The sequence below is a fragment of the Armigeres subalbatus genome, chromosome 1, assembly GCF_024139115.2.
Source record: "Armigeres subalbatus isolate Guangzhou_Male chromosome 1, GZ_Asu_2, whole genome shotgun sequence".
In the NCBI taxonomy this organism is placed as follows: domain Eukaryota; kingdom Metazoa; phylum Arthropoda; class Insecta; order Diptera; family Culicidae; genus Armigeres; species Armigeres subalbatus.
Genome location: NC_085139.1, coordinates 227,808,804 through 227,824,863, shown reverse-complemented (window position 1 = coordinate 227,824,863; position 16,060 = coordinate 227,808,804). Strand labels below are relative to the sequence as shown.

At 40.2% G+C, this 16,060-nt stretch overlaps 2 protein-coding genes across 3 annotated transcripts in view; both read right to left on the bottom strand.

Moving 5' to 3' along the window:
• LOC134205841 (transmembrane protein fend-like) overlaps positions 1-16,060 on the bottom strand; it is a 377,960-nt gene that overhangs the window by 18,883 nt on the left and 343,017 nt on the right. The window lies entirely within an intron of this gene.
• Positions 1,382-3,141, bottom strand: LOC134211546 (uncharacterized). Its single transcript, XM_062688507.1, has 2 exons — positions 2,159-3,141; positions 1,382-1,833 (listed from the first exon to the last, which is right to left on the bottom strand). Exons 1-2 carry the CDS (start codon positions 3,030-3,032, stop codon positions 1,805-1,807), a joined length of 903 nt encoding a protein of 300 aa, XP_062544491.1. The 5' UTR covers positions 3,033-3,141; the 3' UTR covers positions 1,382-1,804.

Sequence of the window (16,060 nt, the reverse complement as noted above, 5' to 3'; positions counted from 1 at the left end):
CAACTTTGAGCATCTAGATCTTATCAGTTTTTCAATCAAATCTCTAGATTTTTCGCAAAAGAATCTGTGGCATGTTTCAAATCGGTTACTGAAGACAGCCAGATGCATGCAAGTCGTACCACACTGCTTGTATGCTAAATTATATGGAATAGGAGGAACGTTTGGACTATTTAGCCATGGAGATCTTAAGACTATTTTGTGATTTAAAAGAACATTGGGGCAACAAGAACTCTGATAATATTTCCACAGGGTCCATAAAAACACATAATACTTTAAAGGTGGAGAGTATCTAGAACTACGACAATTTTAGATATTCAATACAAAGATCGTGACTAAGGGAGGCGGTGGTTTTAATATCGTAAATTCTCTTTTTACAGAATAGAACAATTTTTGAATGAGTACAAGGAATTTCTATTGGACTTTTTCTAAGACAATCCAGAAATTCATCTTAGAGTTCCTTCAGGAGTTCATCTTTAAGGTTGCCCAAGAATTCATCCTGACGATTCTCCAGGAATTCCTCTTGGAGTTGTTGACTTCGACTTTTTTTTTAAATTTTTCGGCTATACGAATTTTTAAGTTTTGTCCAACGTTTCGACATCGGGTTCGATGTCTTCTTCAGGGAAATTTTTTTGATTGCTCTTTGTTAAGTGTGATGGGTGTTCTGTAACGGTCAATTTGATTTTGGTCGGCAATCCAACTTAACAAAGAGCAATCATTTTGGTCTTTCAATATAGTTTTCGCCATTCAATATAATTCGGCCTCAGATAGGCATGCCTGTGTGAAACTTACTTTTGAGGTTGGAGGACTTATACTGATCAGATATAAAATTGTAGAGAAAAGAATGATTTCGGATTTCCACTAGCAAAATAACATAAACTTGAAATTATGTCAAGAACTTCAGAGAAATTCAAGAAAAATCTAGGATTTCCTCACGAAATCGGAACAAAAATCAAGAGAAATTTACTTCAAAATTTCCTAAAATTATTTATTTTGAATTTATTATATTTCAGCTAGACACAAACTCGTCATTATCTCTTGAAATTATATGCCATAATTTAGTAACTTTAATAATTTCTGCTGTTATCTGTAAAATCCTTTTCAGAAATTATAAAACAAAAAGATATCGTTGTTAGCTGTTGGCAAAATTCTATTAGGGTTATTAAAACCTGGTTAACTTTCACCATAACCGAGATTGGTTACAGGGATTATTTTTATAAACTTATTCTTTTTAAAACTCATCCTCTCTCCATGTTATACCTTAATGCATCGGTACCTTGAATTGAAATGATAATGCAATTCGACCTTGCCTGTTGGATGAATCCGCATTCAGAGCAAGACTAAAGCCAAGATAGTGGATATATACAAGCTAAGCGTTGATTCGCCGAGACTTTATAAAAAAATAATTTATTCACTAAATTAAACTGAATTCTACAATGTCACACTAAAAACTGAACTTGTCACTCGTTTATCGATCACTTTTATTAATTAAATCTGCTGATTCCGCAATCCTCCGGGTGGCGTGATTCCGATGCAACCTTTGTTCCCACGGCTTGTGGAATTTTGCGTGGCTCATCGTTTACGGCTCCGCGCTTGCTATGGGCTGGTTCTGGGTGTTCGCTGTTGCTATGGCCAGGTGAATGTGTTGGCGTTGGATGGTGACCGGAACCGACATAACGTCTCCCCCCTAAGTGTCAGGCGTCCTCGGTTGACCTCAAAGAGTCATCGGTGAATGTGAATTTGGCCGGAAAGAATAGGTTGGCCAAACTAGATGGGTTGTCCTTTTGTTGATTAACCGTTTTGTCTGTTAATTTTCCGTTCGCCGAACCTGAATTGCTACGAGATATGTGTAAAGTGGTTGTATCCTCATCTTTGGTACAAGGTTGACTTCTGTATCTGCGAATGCAGAAAATGATTAGGGTTATCGAAACGAGGAGGACAATGAGCACTCCTCCAATTGTCTGTGAGCTAATTATGTGAAATTTAAGCCTTCTGATCTCTTCCAAACTGTTGAGATTCATCAGATGCAGTTCTTTTACGTCCGTATTTTGCTTGGTTAATAATATCTCTTTTCCAAAAATTGGTGTAAAAAATTCTTGTTGGTCGCTAGGTTTGGGGTTGCTTTTAAATGTGAAGTTCTGCACTGTAACTGTGCAGTTACCTGTTTCGATGATTGTTGGTGTTGATACTAGACGTGAATCACCGCATGAATCTTCTATGTATATTGTTGTGTCTGTGTCGATCAGTATGGTTCCCAGGCTGATTTCTTTGATGATTGGTTGCTCCGGTTGATTGTATGTTGAACATTTGGCTTTCCGGTTAGTGAGTATGTTGAATACGCAATCGTCGTTTACTGGATTAGTATTGTCGCAGATGAAGCACTTTTCCTTCTGCTCGTAAAATGTGTGTTGATGATAGGCCACATAGCGGATGTTTGTATCGATTCGTGTTCCGTTTGTGTTGATGGGTTCCAGTTGCATCAGTCTGTACTGCTTCTGCTCGATGATAGGAATTTTGATGATTATGATTATATGGTTGTTTTGTAAAGAGGCGATCGATAAAACAAGCCTATACATTTCGTCTTCGAATTTCATGTTGATTTGTTGATTTTCTAAGAACTTCCAAATATACTCTTTATCTTTTGGACTAAGAATGTTTTTGTTCAAGTGATTGGATTTCGAAAAAACTAACTGTTCCTCCAGATCTTCTAATGTCTTAATCAAAATATCTAGATTTAAAATAAGGTTGATCTGTTCTAAATCTCTGCTAACTCTTGAATTATCTTCATCTATTTTGATAGAAATTGACCTTAGTGTTTTGGAAACCTTGTTAACTGTTGATTGAAGCAAGTTATTTATTCTGATTTGTTTCGCTTGGTTTTCTATAATTTTGTTGTTGACTTGATCCTGAATTTCAAAGTTTTGGTTGATTAAATCTAAATCGTCCTGATCCGGGTTACCGGCTACGAATTTAACTACTTTTCCTAGAGCGTTTACAAGTCCTCTTTTGTGTCTTCTAGGGTAAAAACTATTCATTTTCTCATATGCTTTCCTAATCTTGAATTGAAAGGTTTGTTCTAAGTGGTCTGTGATATTAAGTTTAGTGGCAAGATTCTCTATATATTCGATGTTTTGCCTGATGTGTTCTAAACATGTTAGTCGGTTTCTCTGTCGTCCAAATGTAATGGTCGTCGCTAGTATCTGCTGAGTGTACAGTCTCTCCGTCACTGTTGTTTTCGTCGTGTTCGTCCTCTGTATTACTTTGGTTGTTGACATTAAGATCGGTCTGCTTAATTCTTGAACGGGCGTCCGCTACGACGTTCTCTCGTCCGGGTTTGTAAATTGTTTCGAAGTCGAATTCACTGAGGTCTATTTTCCAACGTATAATATTTTGGTTCGCACTTGTCATGGAGTATATTAATGGCTGATGGTCGGTGAATAATTTAAAACGTTGCCCGTAAAGATAGGGCTGGAAATGTTTTACCGTTTTACCGGTACAATAGTTTTCTTCGGCTTTGCTAAGTGTCCTAGATGCATAGGCAATAGGGCGGTCTTTGCCAATTTGTTCTTGTGATATGACTACTCCGATCACAAAATCGCTTGCATCTGTCGTCAAAATAAATTCCTTTTCAAAATCGGGGTAGCCCCAAAATAGGGTCCATAATTTAAAGGGATTTGCATTTTTCGAAACATTGGATTTCTTCTGCGGCAAACTTAAAGTCTGTATCGTTCCGCAGTAGTTGTGTGAGGGTTTTACCATCTTCGCGAAGTCTTTAATAAAGCGGCGATAGTAACCAATGGTTCCAAGAAATTGTTTTAATTCCTTTTCAGTTTTCGGAATGGGCCAATTTTTATCACCTCGATTTTATCACTGTTCGGTTTGACTCCCTGTTTTGTAACGGTATGACCCAAAAATTGGACTTCTGGTCTAAAGAAGTAACACTTGTCCAACTGTATTTTCAAACATGCTTCCTTTAATTTTTGAAGTATCTTTCGAATATCCTTCACGTGCTCTTCGAACGAACTTGAGAAAATTATTATGTCGTCCATGTAAACGAGACAACATACCCCAATAAATTCCCTAAGAACGGAGTCCATGACCCTTTGAAACGTCGCTGGGGCGTTTTTTAGGCCGAAGGGCATTCTGGTGAATTCGTATTTTCCCGAATTCACAGAAAAGCCGTTTTTCGAAGTCTTTTTATCTAGTTGAATTTGATGGAATCCAGATACTAGATCAATGGTAGAGAAATATGTTGCTCTACCAAGCTTGTCTAATATTTCCGATATCTCCGGTATTGGATATCTATCGGAAATTGTTTTATCATTAAGTTTGCGATAGTCGATGACTAATATAAACTTTTTGACCCCTGATGCGTCAGCTTTTTAGGGACTACCCAAACAGGTGATGTATAGGGCGATATAGATTCCTTACTAGTCCCGTCCCTCAACATCGGTTGTAAATGTTTGTGCACTTCAGTTTCAAATACTTGTGGATAGCGGTACGATTTGGTATGAAGCGGAATGTTATCGACTGTTCTGATCTTATGTTTAATCTGATGAGTGAATGACAGTTTCTCATCTTCAAAGTATAAGATCTCTGAGTTATCCGAAATGATTTTTCTAAAGCCTCTTTCTCTGGTTTGTTTAATGAGTCATCTTGTATTTTAAATTTGTTTCTCTTTGTGTTTTCCGGCTGTTCAATTTCTGTGAAGTCATTATTATTGAAACTGATTTCATTGATGTTGATTTCTAAGTTTGTCTTGTTGGGGTTCTTTACGGCTACGAAAGCGGAATTCCTTCTACTATTGTAAATACCTGGCAAGATAGAAAAATTTCCCATGTTCCTTTCCTCTCCTATAATAAAATCCCCATCATTTTCTGTTTTAATTTTAATGAACTGGACTTCTTGTTCGTTAAGATTAATTTTTTGTGTTTCAGGGAACCTCTTTTTCAATTCGATAGTTTTCCTTCCAATTTTTAGTTTGTTTTTTCCAATGTCTAACTGTGCGTTTAAATCGCGCAGGGATTCATATCCAATCAGTCCGTCGAAGAACTGATGGAATTTAAATACGTAAAATTTCAACTTTTTCTTTGTTGAGAATGGGTCAAACGAGACAGATTTATTGATTTTGAAAGTACCGTTAATATTTACCACTTTGAGACATTCTTCGTTCTTTGCGTTTTCCAAGTTTACATGTTCAGGGGATATGTAATTTTGTTAGCACCAGTATCTATCAGAAATTTCATTTCGCCCTTCGTAGTTTGTATTGTAATATATGGAATGAAGTTATTCATCCCTTTGTTTTTCTGCAACCGGCTATCTGAAAATTTATCTCGTCTCCAACGAAATAGTCATCATCATCCGATTCGATTTTAGATGTGTTGGCTTCGTTTTCGACTGCATCCGGTTCTTCGTCATGCTCATCTAGATGTTTACTATGTTTTATTTCGTGATTATTGACTTGCATTTTTGAAATGTGGGATTTCATCGAAACATCTTCATCATGATTATTGAATTTCCTGAATTTTCCAGAGTTTGGTTTCTGTTGGTTTGGATTCTGAGTATTGTGATTATTAGTATTCTGAATTTTTGGGTTCTCATTTCTGTTCTGGTATTTTGTGTTTGTGTTAAATCCCGATGAGCTAGATGAGACTTGCCGAGTTTCCATTTTCTGCCTATGTGAGGCATTCGAATGTTGCACGGTTATGTCATGAGCTTCCTCCAAGGATTTTGGTCGGTAGCTTCTGACATACATAGCTAGGTTTTCCCATTGAGTCCGTCAATGTACCTAGTTAAGGTGATTAAGCTAATAAGCTTGTTCACCGCTTCGATTGAAACCTTTATAGTCGTCCATCTGGACGGCTGTGGTTTTAATTGCCGTATCAATGGCTTTGACTTTTTGGAAATATTCACTAAGTGATTTTTTTCCTTGTTTTACGTAAAATAATGATTGCAAATGGGACGTGATGTCCCTTTTATCGCCGAATGCGTTTAGAAGAATTTCTTTGATCTCCTCCCATTCCGAGGGGTTTCCGAAGCTATCAGCACTTCTCTTGCTTCTCCCACTATTTTAGATTTTACTGCACGGATTATGTGCTTGTATGAAGGTTCTAGTTCGAACTCTTCAAATTGATCTAGTGCCTCTTGCGTGTCATTAATCCACGCGATGGCTTCTTTTCTATTTCCATTGAATTCGGAAATAATTTTAATTTGGTCGGGTATGTGAAAGTTTGTGAAAGGATTATTTGCCTTCTTTTTCAAATCATTAATTGTTGAAACGAGTTCTGCTTGGATGTTGGTTAGCTGTTGCACTTGCGCAATCAGCTGTTCTGGGGTGATTGAATTTTGATTGCCCTGGGTGTCTGTCATGGTGTTGTATTCCCTAAGCTTTCACTGAGCAACGAATAATGCACACACGAATGATATGATACCTGTTAGCTTGTTTCCCCCGCGCACCGTTATTTCACTTATGAGCGTGTTCAATTTGTGCACTTGTCGAGGTAAATTAGGGAAGATTGTATTCGAGCTCAATATGCCCTTTCGCTCAAATAATCTCACTAATAGATCACTTTATAATAAGCACTTGTAAAAAATGTTTTAATGATTACTTACAGTAGGATAATCAGCATCCTCCTGGAGTTTTAGGTGAGTGTAGATCTTCCTGGGGGTTGGTTCTATAAGTGGATCCGCCTTCGCTCTGGATACATGCAACTCAACGATATGCCCTCGCCGATGGTTTCCCGATGTACCAGTTGTTCGCACTGAACTTTGCTAAGTTGGGTTTCGTTACTCCGAACACTTTTCGATGCACTTAATTTCCACTTTTTTCCGTAGACTGCGCCAGCTAAGCGTTGATTCGCCGAGACTTTATAAAAATAATTTATTCACTAAATTAAACTGAATTCTACAATGTCACACTAAAACTGAACTTGTCACTCGTTTATCGATCACTTTTATTAATTAAATCTGCTGATTCCGCAATCCTCCGGGTGGCGTGATTCCGATGCAACCTTTGTTCCCACGGCTTGTGGAATTTTGCGTGGCTCATCGTTTACGGCTCCGCGCTTGCTATGGGCTGGTTCTGGGTGTTCGCTGTTGCTATGGCCAGGTGAATGTGTTGGCGTTGGATGGTGACCGGAACCGACATAACGTACATATGTAAAAATTACGTCAAATTTTGAGACAAATTTATAACACTGTTTAGTCCTTATTAGAGGTGAAAAATACGTATGTTGTAATATTTGATACTGCCTTCTTTTTATCTCATCCTATTAGGATTCAAGTATGTATAACCTGATTTTAACCAGAACCTCGACGAAAAATTGGTCTTTCCATCTCTGAAGAAAACCATTCATATCAAAACAGTCTGATGTTGAAAAAAGGATCTTGCACATTGAGGACAGATTTGGTGAGAAAATTCCATTGCAAATTATCACAATTTACATTAAAACTATATAATTATATATAAAATATCCATCAGGGCACCCGATTGAAGCGATTTGGATAGGAAGAGTGGAATTGCCAACTTCCTATTGTTAACATTTCGTGGATAAAGGGCGGGCTCTTCTCCCCATCTATTGGGTCAATCTGGGGAACGAGGGCTAGATTGTATTATTGTATGTACGAACTTTCTTCTGGAAGGAGATTCTCTATCCATCCCGTGGATTCGTATAAGTGTCTCTGCTTGTGGAACCACCCCACCCATTTTTGGCCCTTCATACAGGAGTTTGATGAAATACATACAATAGTATAATCATGATCAAATCGTTTGTCAGATATGGCCAGTGCTATCGGCAGGTGCCTTGCTACAATAGATGGTAGTATCATCATCATCATCATCATGAAGAAGACATCGAACTCGATATCGAAACGTTGAACAAAACTTAAAAATTCGTTCTAATAAACCAGAGGGGCCCTCCTTAGCCGTGCGGTAAGATGCGTGGCTACAAAGCAAGACCATGCTGAGGGTGGCTGGGTTCGATTCCCGGTGCCGGTCTAGACAATTTTCGGATTGGAAATTGTCTCGACTTCCCTGGGCATAAAAGTATCATCGTGTTAGCCTCATGATATACGAATGCAGAAATGGTAACTTGGCTTAGAAACCTCGCAGTTAATAACTGTGGAAGTGCTTAATGAACACTAAGCTGCGAGGCGGCTCTGTCCCAGTGTGGGGATGTAATGCCAACAAAGAAGAAGAAACCAGACTGCATAGCCGAAAAATCTCAAAAAAGTCTTTATTAACCCGTATCGGCCTCAGTGAAGGAAAAAAAACAAATTGCTGTCATTTCGTCATTTTATGTCACATTGGCCTGGTTTTATCACTGTTCTACTCGTACTTACTTGATGGGCTACAGCTCTTCGATGAACCTACGCCGAATGGAGTATCCTTCTCCACTGGACTCGATCCTGGGCCAATCGCTTCCAGTCGCCCTGAACATTGAGCGCCCTCAGGTCCTCTTCAACTGCAAAAAGCCATCGTGTACGCGGCCTTCCACGAAGCCTGCGGCCTCTTCCGGGTTCTCTACTAAATATTATCTTCGCTTGTCGTTCTTCCGGCATACGAACAACGTGACCAGCCCACCGTAGTCTGCCGTGTTGTATAAGCTTAATAATATCCAGCCCTTTATACACCTGGTACAATTCGTGATTCATGCGACGCCGCCAGATACCGTTCTCCTGTTTACCGCCGAGTATTGTTCGCAGCACCTTACGCTCAAACACTCCGAAAGCTCTCCGATCAGCCTCCTTTAACGTCCATGTCTCATGGCCGTATAAAGCCACCGGAAGAATCAGAGTAGTATACAGCGCGAGTTTTGTTTTCGTTTGCAGACTACGGGACTTAAGCTGGTTACGAAGTCCGTAATAAGCCCTATTTGCAGCTGCAATACGCCTTTTCACCTCGCGGGTAACATCATTATCGCACGTCACTAATGTTCCAAGATACACAAATTCTTCTACCACTTCAAATTTTTCACCATCCAGCACTATTTCGCTACCACCACCACTAATGAACCCACGTTGATTGCCAGCAACCATGTACTTCGTTTTGCTGGTATTGATCGTGAGTCCAATCCTCGCTGTCTCCCTCTTAGAAGGCGCAAAAGCCTCTTCCACGGCACGGCGATCAATTCCGATAATATCGATATCGTCCGCAAATCCCAGGAGCATATGCGATTTTGTGATAATGGTACCGCTTCTTTGCACACCAGCTCTCCTAATCGCTCCCTCGAGCGCTATATTGAACAGTAGGTTCGAGAGTGCATCACCCTGCTTTAATCCATCTAAGGTAACAAATGACGTCGATATTTCATCCGCAACCCTTACACTTGATTTCGATCCGTCCAACGTTAAACGAATCAGCCGTATCAGTTTCGCCGAAAAACCTTGTTCAAGCATTATTTGCCATAATTCATTCCGTTTCACTGAATCGTACGCCGCCTTGAAATCAATAAACAGATGATGTGTCTGCAAGTTGTACTCCCGGAATTTATCGAGGATTTGTCTCAGGGTAAACATTTGATCCGTCGTTGATCGGCCCTCACGAAAACCTGCTTGGTATTCGCCGACGAAGGACTCTTCAAGCGGTCTCAATCTGTTGAACAGAATACGGGACATAATTTTGTACGCCGAATTAAGGAGGGTTATTCCTCGGTAATTGGCGCACTCCAGTCTGTGCCCTTTCTTAAAGAGAGGGCAAATGAGGCCGTCCAACCAGCTAGCAGGCATTTCCTCGTCTTCCCATATTTTCGACATAATATGGTGCAGAACTTCGTAAAGCTGCTCACTGCCATGTTTGAGAAATTCAGCCGGGAGCTGGTCCTTCCCCGCAGCCTTATTGTTTTTCAGCTCTTTGACAGCTTTTTAACCTCATCTAGTGTAGGTGATTCCACAGCTTGTCCATCGTCGCTAATATTTATTCTGTTCTCCGATGCACCGTCACTTCCTCCATTCAACAAAGTCTCGAAGTGTTGCTTCCACCTGGCAGCCACTTCAGTTTTATCTGTCAGCAAATTCCTTTGTTGGTCGTTGCACATGACGGGAGATGGCGCTGTCTTTCTCCGCACGCCATTGACAGACTCATAAAACCTCCGCATATCGTTCTGCTCCATTTTTTCCTGCGCCTCACTAATCACTTGTTCTTCGTACTCTTTTTTCTTCCTGCGGTGGGTTCGTTTTTCGGCTGCTCTTGCTTCCTTGTACCGATCTCTATTCGATCGGGTACCTGACACCAACATCCGGCTTCTGGCAACGTTCTTCTCGTCTGTCACTCTCTGGCACTCCACATCGAACCAACCCGTCCTGGGTCGCCTCTGTGCAGTGCCAACCCTTTCTCGTGCTGTTGTGCTCACCGCTCCATGGATCGACTCCCATAGATCGTTGATGTTGTCGCTAACGTTGATTGCACTTATCCGTTCGTCGAGCTTCTGGCGGTACTCAGCCGATACTCCTTCCGCCGACAATCGCTGGATATTGTAACGAATCGTTCGCTGTGATCTTTCGTTCGATACAGTTGACAACCGTGATCGAATTTTACTGACAACGAGGTAGTGATCAGAGTCAATGTTCGGACCTCTGAATGTCCGCACATCGATAACATCCGAGAAATGGCGCCCATCCACCAGAACATGGTCTATCTGGTTGCAAGTTTCACCATTTGGGTGTCTCCAGGTGTGCTTTCGGATGTTCTTTCGCGCAAAGTAGGTGCTACTGATGGCCATCCCTCTGGCAGCAGCAAAATTTACTAGCCGTAGGCCGTTGTCATTGGTAGCGGAGTGAAGGCTCTCCCTACCGATTATGGGACGGAAAAAGTCCTCTCTACCGACCTGAGCGTTAGCGTCTCCGATAACAATTTTCACGTCATGCTTTGGGCACTCTCCATAGGCTTTATCAAGACATTCATAAAACGTGTCCTTCACGTCGTCGGATTTATCGTTTGTCGGTGCGTACACGTTGATTAGGCTGTAATTGAAGAATTTGCCCCGTATCCTCAACACACAGATTCGTTCGCTAATGGGTTTCCACCGCATCACTCGCTTCATCTGCTTGCCCATCACTACGAAACCAACTCCATGCTCTGCTTTTTCACCGCCGCTGTGATAGATGTTATACTTGAATGCAGTGTTGGTCGTGGGGTCCACGGCTCGGAATTCACGTTCTCCGGATCTAGGCCATCGGACTTCTTGAATAGCAGCCACGTTCACTCCAACCTTTTGCAGTTCACGAGCCAGAAGGCTCACTCGTCCAGGTTCATTTAAGGTCCTGACATTCCAGGTACCGAGTTTCCAATCATAGTCCTTATTTCGTTGCCGGGTCGGTTGCCAAAAATAACGTTCTCTTTTACTTCTATCTCCATTTTTCGTGGTATTTGAGAGGCTTCAGTAAGCTACCTTACCGGGGTCGCGTTACCTACATCGCGATGATGGGGCTGCCACCTTAGGTATAGCTGACGCGATACAGCATTTCGTTAATCAGCCGCTGGGTACCAGGCAGACGCTGTTTGAGCCGCACCTCCTGGTGAACAGACGCTCGAGGCGTACCTTCTCACTCTAGCTGATGTCAGAAGGACAACAGTGCCCAGGCTGCACTACCAGCTAAGTACACAACCCTTAGCTGGCGGTCTTTTGTCATCGGACGACCCGTGGAAGCGTGAGATAGGGACTTGTGGGGACCAGAGCTCTGTTGGGCGCTCCTTCCTTGATGTCAACCCACCATTTTGCAGCCCCTGTTCTACTCGTACGGATCCCAAAATTCAGAGTTTATTTTGGGACTTTTGATGTGGTCCTCCAATCCGTATTTATCCCGGTGGGTCCCTGGTACAGATGCAGTAAATTTGACCACAACTTTTTGGCGATATTACTTTCAATAACAGGTTTCTTCGGAGTGACCCTTTGGGAATCGGACCCAAAATAGCCAGTTCAATATGATCGCTCCATATTAGCAATATGGGTTTTCAAGACAAGTGGAATTATGTCATCCGGATATGATTCTTGGGACAGGATATGATTCTGGGGATATTGGCCACCCTGGAATCAGTTGCGAGGGCCTTGAGGAACCCGAGCAGCACAAATCATACAAAAGTGGTTACAGCAACATGATTGTGACTAAATCTGGTGACATATGAGTTACAGTAACTTATGTGAGACATTTGCGCTGCTAGGAAGCCTCCGAAAGCATCAAAATCGGCCATATTAAAAATGTCACAGACAATTCCGAGGTCCTGAGGGGGCGCATTCATGTTTCTGGGGATATTGGCCATCCTGAGGCCCTGGTACCTTGGCTTAGAAACCTCGCAGTTAATAACTGTGGAAGTGCTGAATGAACACTAAGCTGTGGGGCGGCTCTGTACCAGTGTGGGTATGAAATGCCAATAAGAAGAGGAAGAAGAAGAAGAAGAAGAAAAAGAAGAAGAAGAAGAAGAAGAAGAAGAAGAAGAAGAAGAAGAAGAAGAAGAAGAAGAAGAAGATGAAGAAGAAGAAGAAGAAGAGGCCCTTCGGTGAGCTTCTGGAAGCATCAATATCGATCATTTTTAAAATATCACGCTGCGGTCAGCTTGATACCTATTTCAGGTTGTCTTAATGTAGGCTAATATCCCCAGGATAATATTTGAATGTCATAATTTAACTGGTGTTTCAAAATGCTGAAGCTTGATACCCATTCTGCTGTAGATTATAGTATTTTAAAAATTGCCGATTTTGTTACCCCCGGAAGCTCTCGCAAGGGCATAGGAACTGCCTTCATGTTGGCCAACATCCACAGAGTCATATACGGATGACATTGTCTTGAAAAATGCTGAAACTTGAAACCCATTTTGTCAAACTTTGTGGCATTTTAAAAATGGCTGATTTTGATGCTTCTGAAAGCTTGCTCAAGGGCCTCGCTACTGACCTGAGGATGGCCAAAATTCCAGAAGCATGTCCCAATGTCATAGTCCTTCTTGCCTTGCAAAATGCTGGAGTTGGATCATATTGTCATAGATTGTGACATTTTGAAAATGGTCATATTTGATTCCTCCAAAAACTCATCCAGGGGCCTCGGAACCTAAAGGTGGCCAATGTCTTCAGAATCATATATGTATGCCAGATGTCACTTATCTTGCAAAACGCTGAAGTTTGACACCCATATTGCTAATATGGAGCGAAAATATTGAACCGGCCATTTTGAGGTCGACTCCCAAAGGGTCAATACGAAGAAGCCTGATGTTGGTTATTTTTGGAACAGATGTCACCATGATTTTTGGTTCTTTTTGCAATTCATCACCAGGGAACTCAAGAGGGAATTCCTAGAGAAACTCCAAGAGAAATCCGGAAGGAACTGTGGGGGATCTCCTGAGTTCCCTGAAGTCCTGAAGGAACTTTAGAAGAAATTTCTAAGAGAAGTCCAGGAGGGTTCCCTAAAAGAAATTCATAAAGGAAACCCAGGAAGAATTCCTCGAATAACTTCGGAGAACTTTCTGTAGAAACTCCGGCAGGAATTCCCGGACTAACTCCAGGAAGAATTACTGATGAAACTGTAGAATGAATTACTGAATGAACGCCAGAAAGAATGGAATTCCAGATTGAATTCATGGAAGATTGTCAGGATGAGTTACTAGAGAAACTCCTGGAAGAACTCCTCTAGGAATCTCAGGAGAAATATTTGAAGGAACTTTATGAAGAAATTGCTACAGGAATGCCAAGAGGAATTCTAGGAGAGATCAGGCATCAATAGGAAAAGTTCGTGAAGCAACTTCTTGACGTGAAACTTCATGATGGATTTCTAGATAAACTTCATGAGAGATCCAGGAGGGGTTATAGAAGGAATAGGAGAATTATAGAAGAAATAGGTTTTAAATCCTTATTGGGAACTCCTTAGTGAGTGATGAACTCCCATCAGTATCAGACTAACAACACTCCAAAAAAGCATAAAAATAAGTGGAAATTCCTTGATGAACTCCAGAAGTTCCTGGGGGATTGCTGGAAGAATTTTAGGAGACACTTCTGCAAAAAATAATACAGAATGGAGGAACTCCTGAAGACATCTAAGATGAACTCTATGAGAAGTTCTTGAAGTTTTTCTAAGAAAAATCCTCAGACAACTCCAGGAGAGTTTCCTGGAGGAATTCATGAAGGTTTCCAGAAGGAATTCTCGAAAGAATTTAAAGAGGAATACTTAGAATTACTTCAAGAGAATTATACGAGTAGAAATTGTTGGAGCAATAAAAGAAGGTATTCCTGGAGGAACTTCGGAATGAATTCATAATTGAAATTTTGGCAGACCTTCAGGAGACAATCCTGGAGAAACTTCAGGAGATATTCTTGGAGGAAATGCAGGAGTAGTTACTTGACGAGTTCTAAGACGGAATCATGTAGGAACTCCTGAATGGATTCCTGGAGAAGCTCCAGGAAGAAGTATTCTGTGAGCAGTTCCAGGAAGCCCACCTGAAAAAACTGCAGGAGGAAAACCTGCAGTAAGTCTAGGAAAAAATATTATGATTATATAAATTCTCAAATTCCTAAGCTCCTGAATTATCAAATTCCTAAATTCCTTAATTTTTAAATTCCTAAATTCCTAAATTCCCAAATTCCTAATTTCATAAGCTCTCAAATTCCTAAACTCTTGAATTCCTTAATTCCTAAACACATACATTCCTAAATTCCTAAATTCCTAAATTCCTAAATTCCTAAATTCCTAAATTCCTAAATTCCTAAATTCCTAAATTCCTAAATTCCTAAATTCCTAAATTCCTAAATTCCTAAATTCCTAAATTCCTTAATTCCTTAATTCCTTAATTCCTTAATTCCTTAATTCCTTAATTCCTTAATTCCTTAATTCCTTAATTCCTTAATTCCTTAATTCCTTAATTCCTTAATTCCTTAATTCCTTAATTCCTTAATTTCTTTATTTCTTTATTTCTTAATTCCTTAATTCCTTAATTCCTTAATTCCTAATTCCTTAATTCATTAATTCCTTTATTCCTTTATTCCTTTATTCCTTTATTCCTTTATTCCTTTATTCCTGTATTCCTTTATTCCTTTATTCCTTTATTCCTTTATTCCTTTATTCCTTTATTCCTTTATTCCTTTATTCCTTTATTCCTTTATTCCTTTATTCCTTTATTCCTTTATTCCTTTATTCCTTAATTCCTTAATTCCTTAATTCCTCAATTCCTTAATTCCTTAATTCCTTAATTCCTTAATTCCTTGATTCCTCAATTCCTTAATTCCCTAATTCCTTAATTCCCTAATTCCTTAATACCTCAAATCCTATATTTCTGAATTCCTCAAACCCTAAATTCATAAGTTCATGAAATCCAAAATTTCAAAATTCCAAAAATTCACTTAATTTGAAATTACAAAATTACATAATTTGATATATCGTCATTACTTAAATCTAAATCAGTTCAGATTTCGGTTCTCAGCCTTGCCCGCGTATGCACCGCGATGTAACTTCGTTTCGATTAATCGTGTTGAGTATTGGACGTAGAACCTTCGTGAGCTCTGGGTGATTAGTCTTTTTTTTGTGCGATCGGAAGTAAATCAATCAGTGCGTGATTGAAATCCTGTTTCCGTGTTTCATAAAATCCGTGTTTTTGTTCAAATCGGGTGCAGAAGCTTCCCAAGATGCGGGTGGCCTGACCGAGAATCAACTTTGCCAGCTCCGGATTGGTAATCCTTTCGCAAGGCTAAGGTCAATTATGCAGTAGGGACATGGTACTCTCCATGAGTCGTTATTCTATGACTCGGTAGTGGCTTATGAGAAGGAACAATTACATTCTATCTATTCTGGGTTACAAGCCAAGTAGGTAACTTCTATTTCACATTTACTTGAATCGGTAATCCTTTGAATATTAAACCAGCTAGAGCAAACTATATTCCCCACATGACAAACACAACTTTCATAAATATCATGTCAGAGTTCTCAATGCTGCGTAATAATTCACGTTATCCAAAGAATTTACTCCTTCCCAACTAGTGAGAGAACTCTATCGAAACACCAGGAAAGGCTGCTCTCGAAAGGTCAATCCTCCTCGAATCAAGTGCAACAATGAATCGTACTCATAATAAACATCCACTGAAAAAAAGCT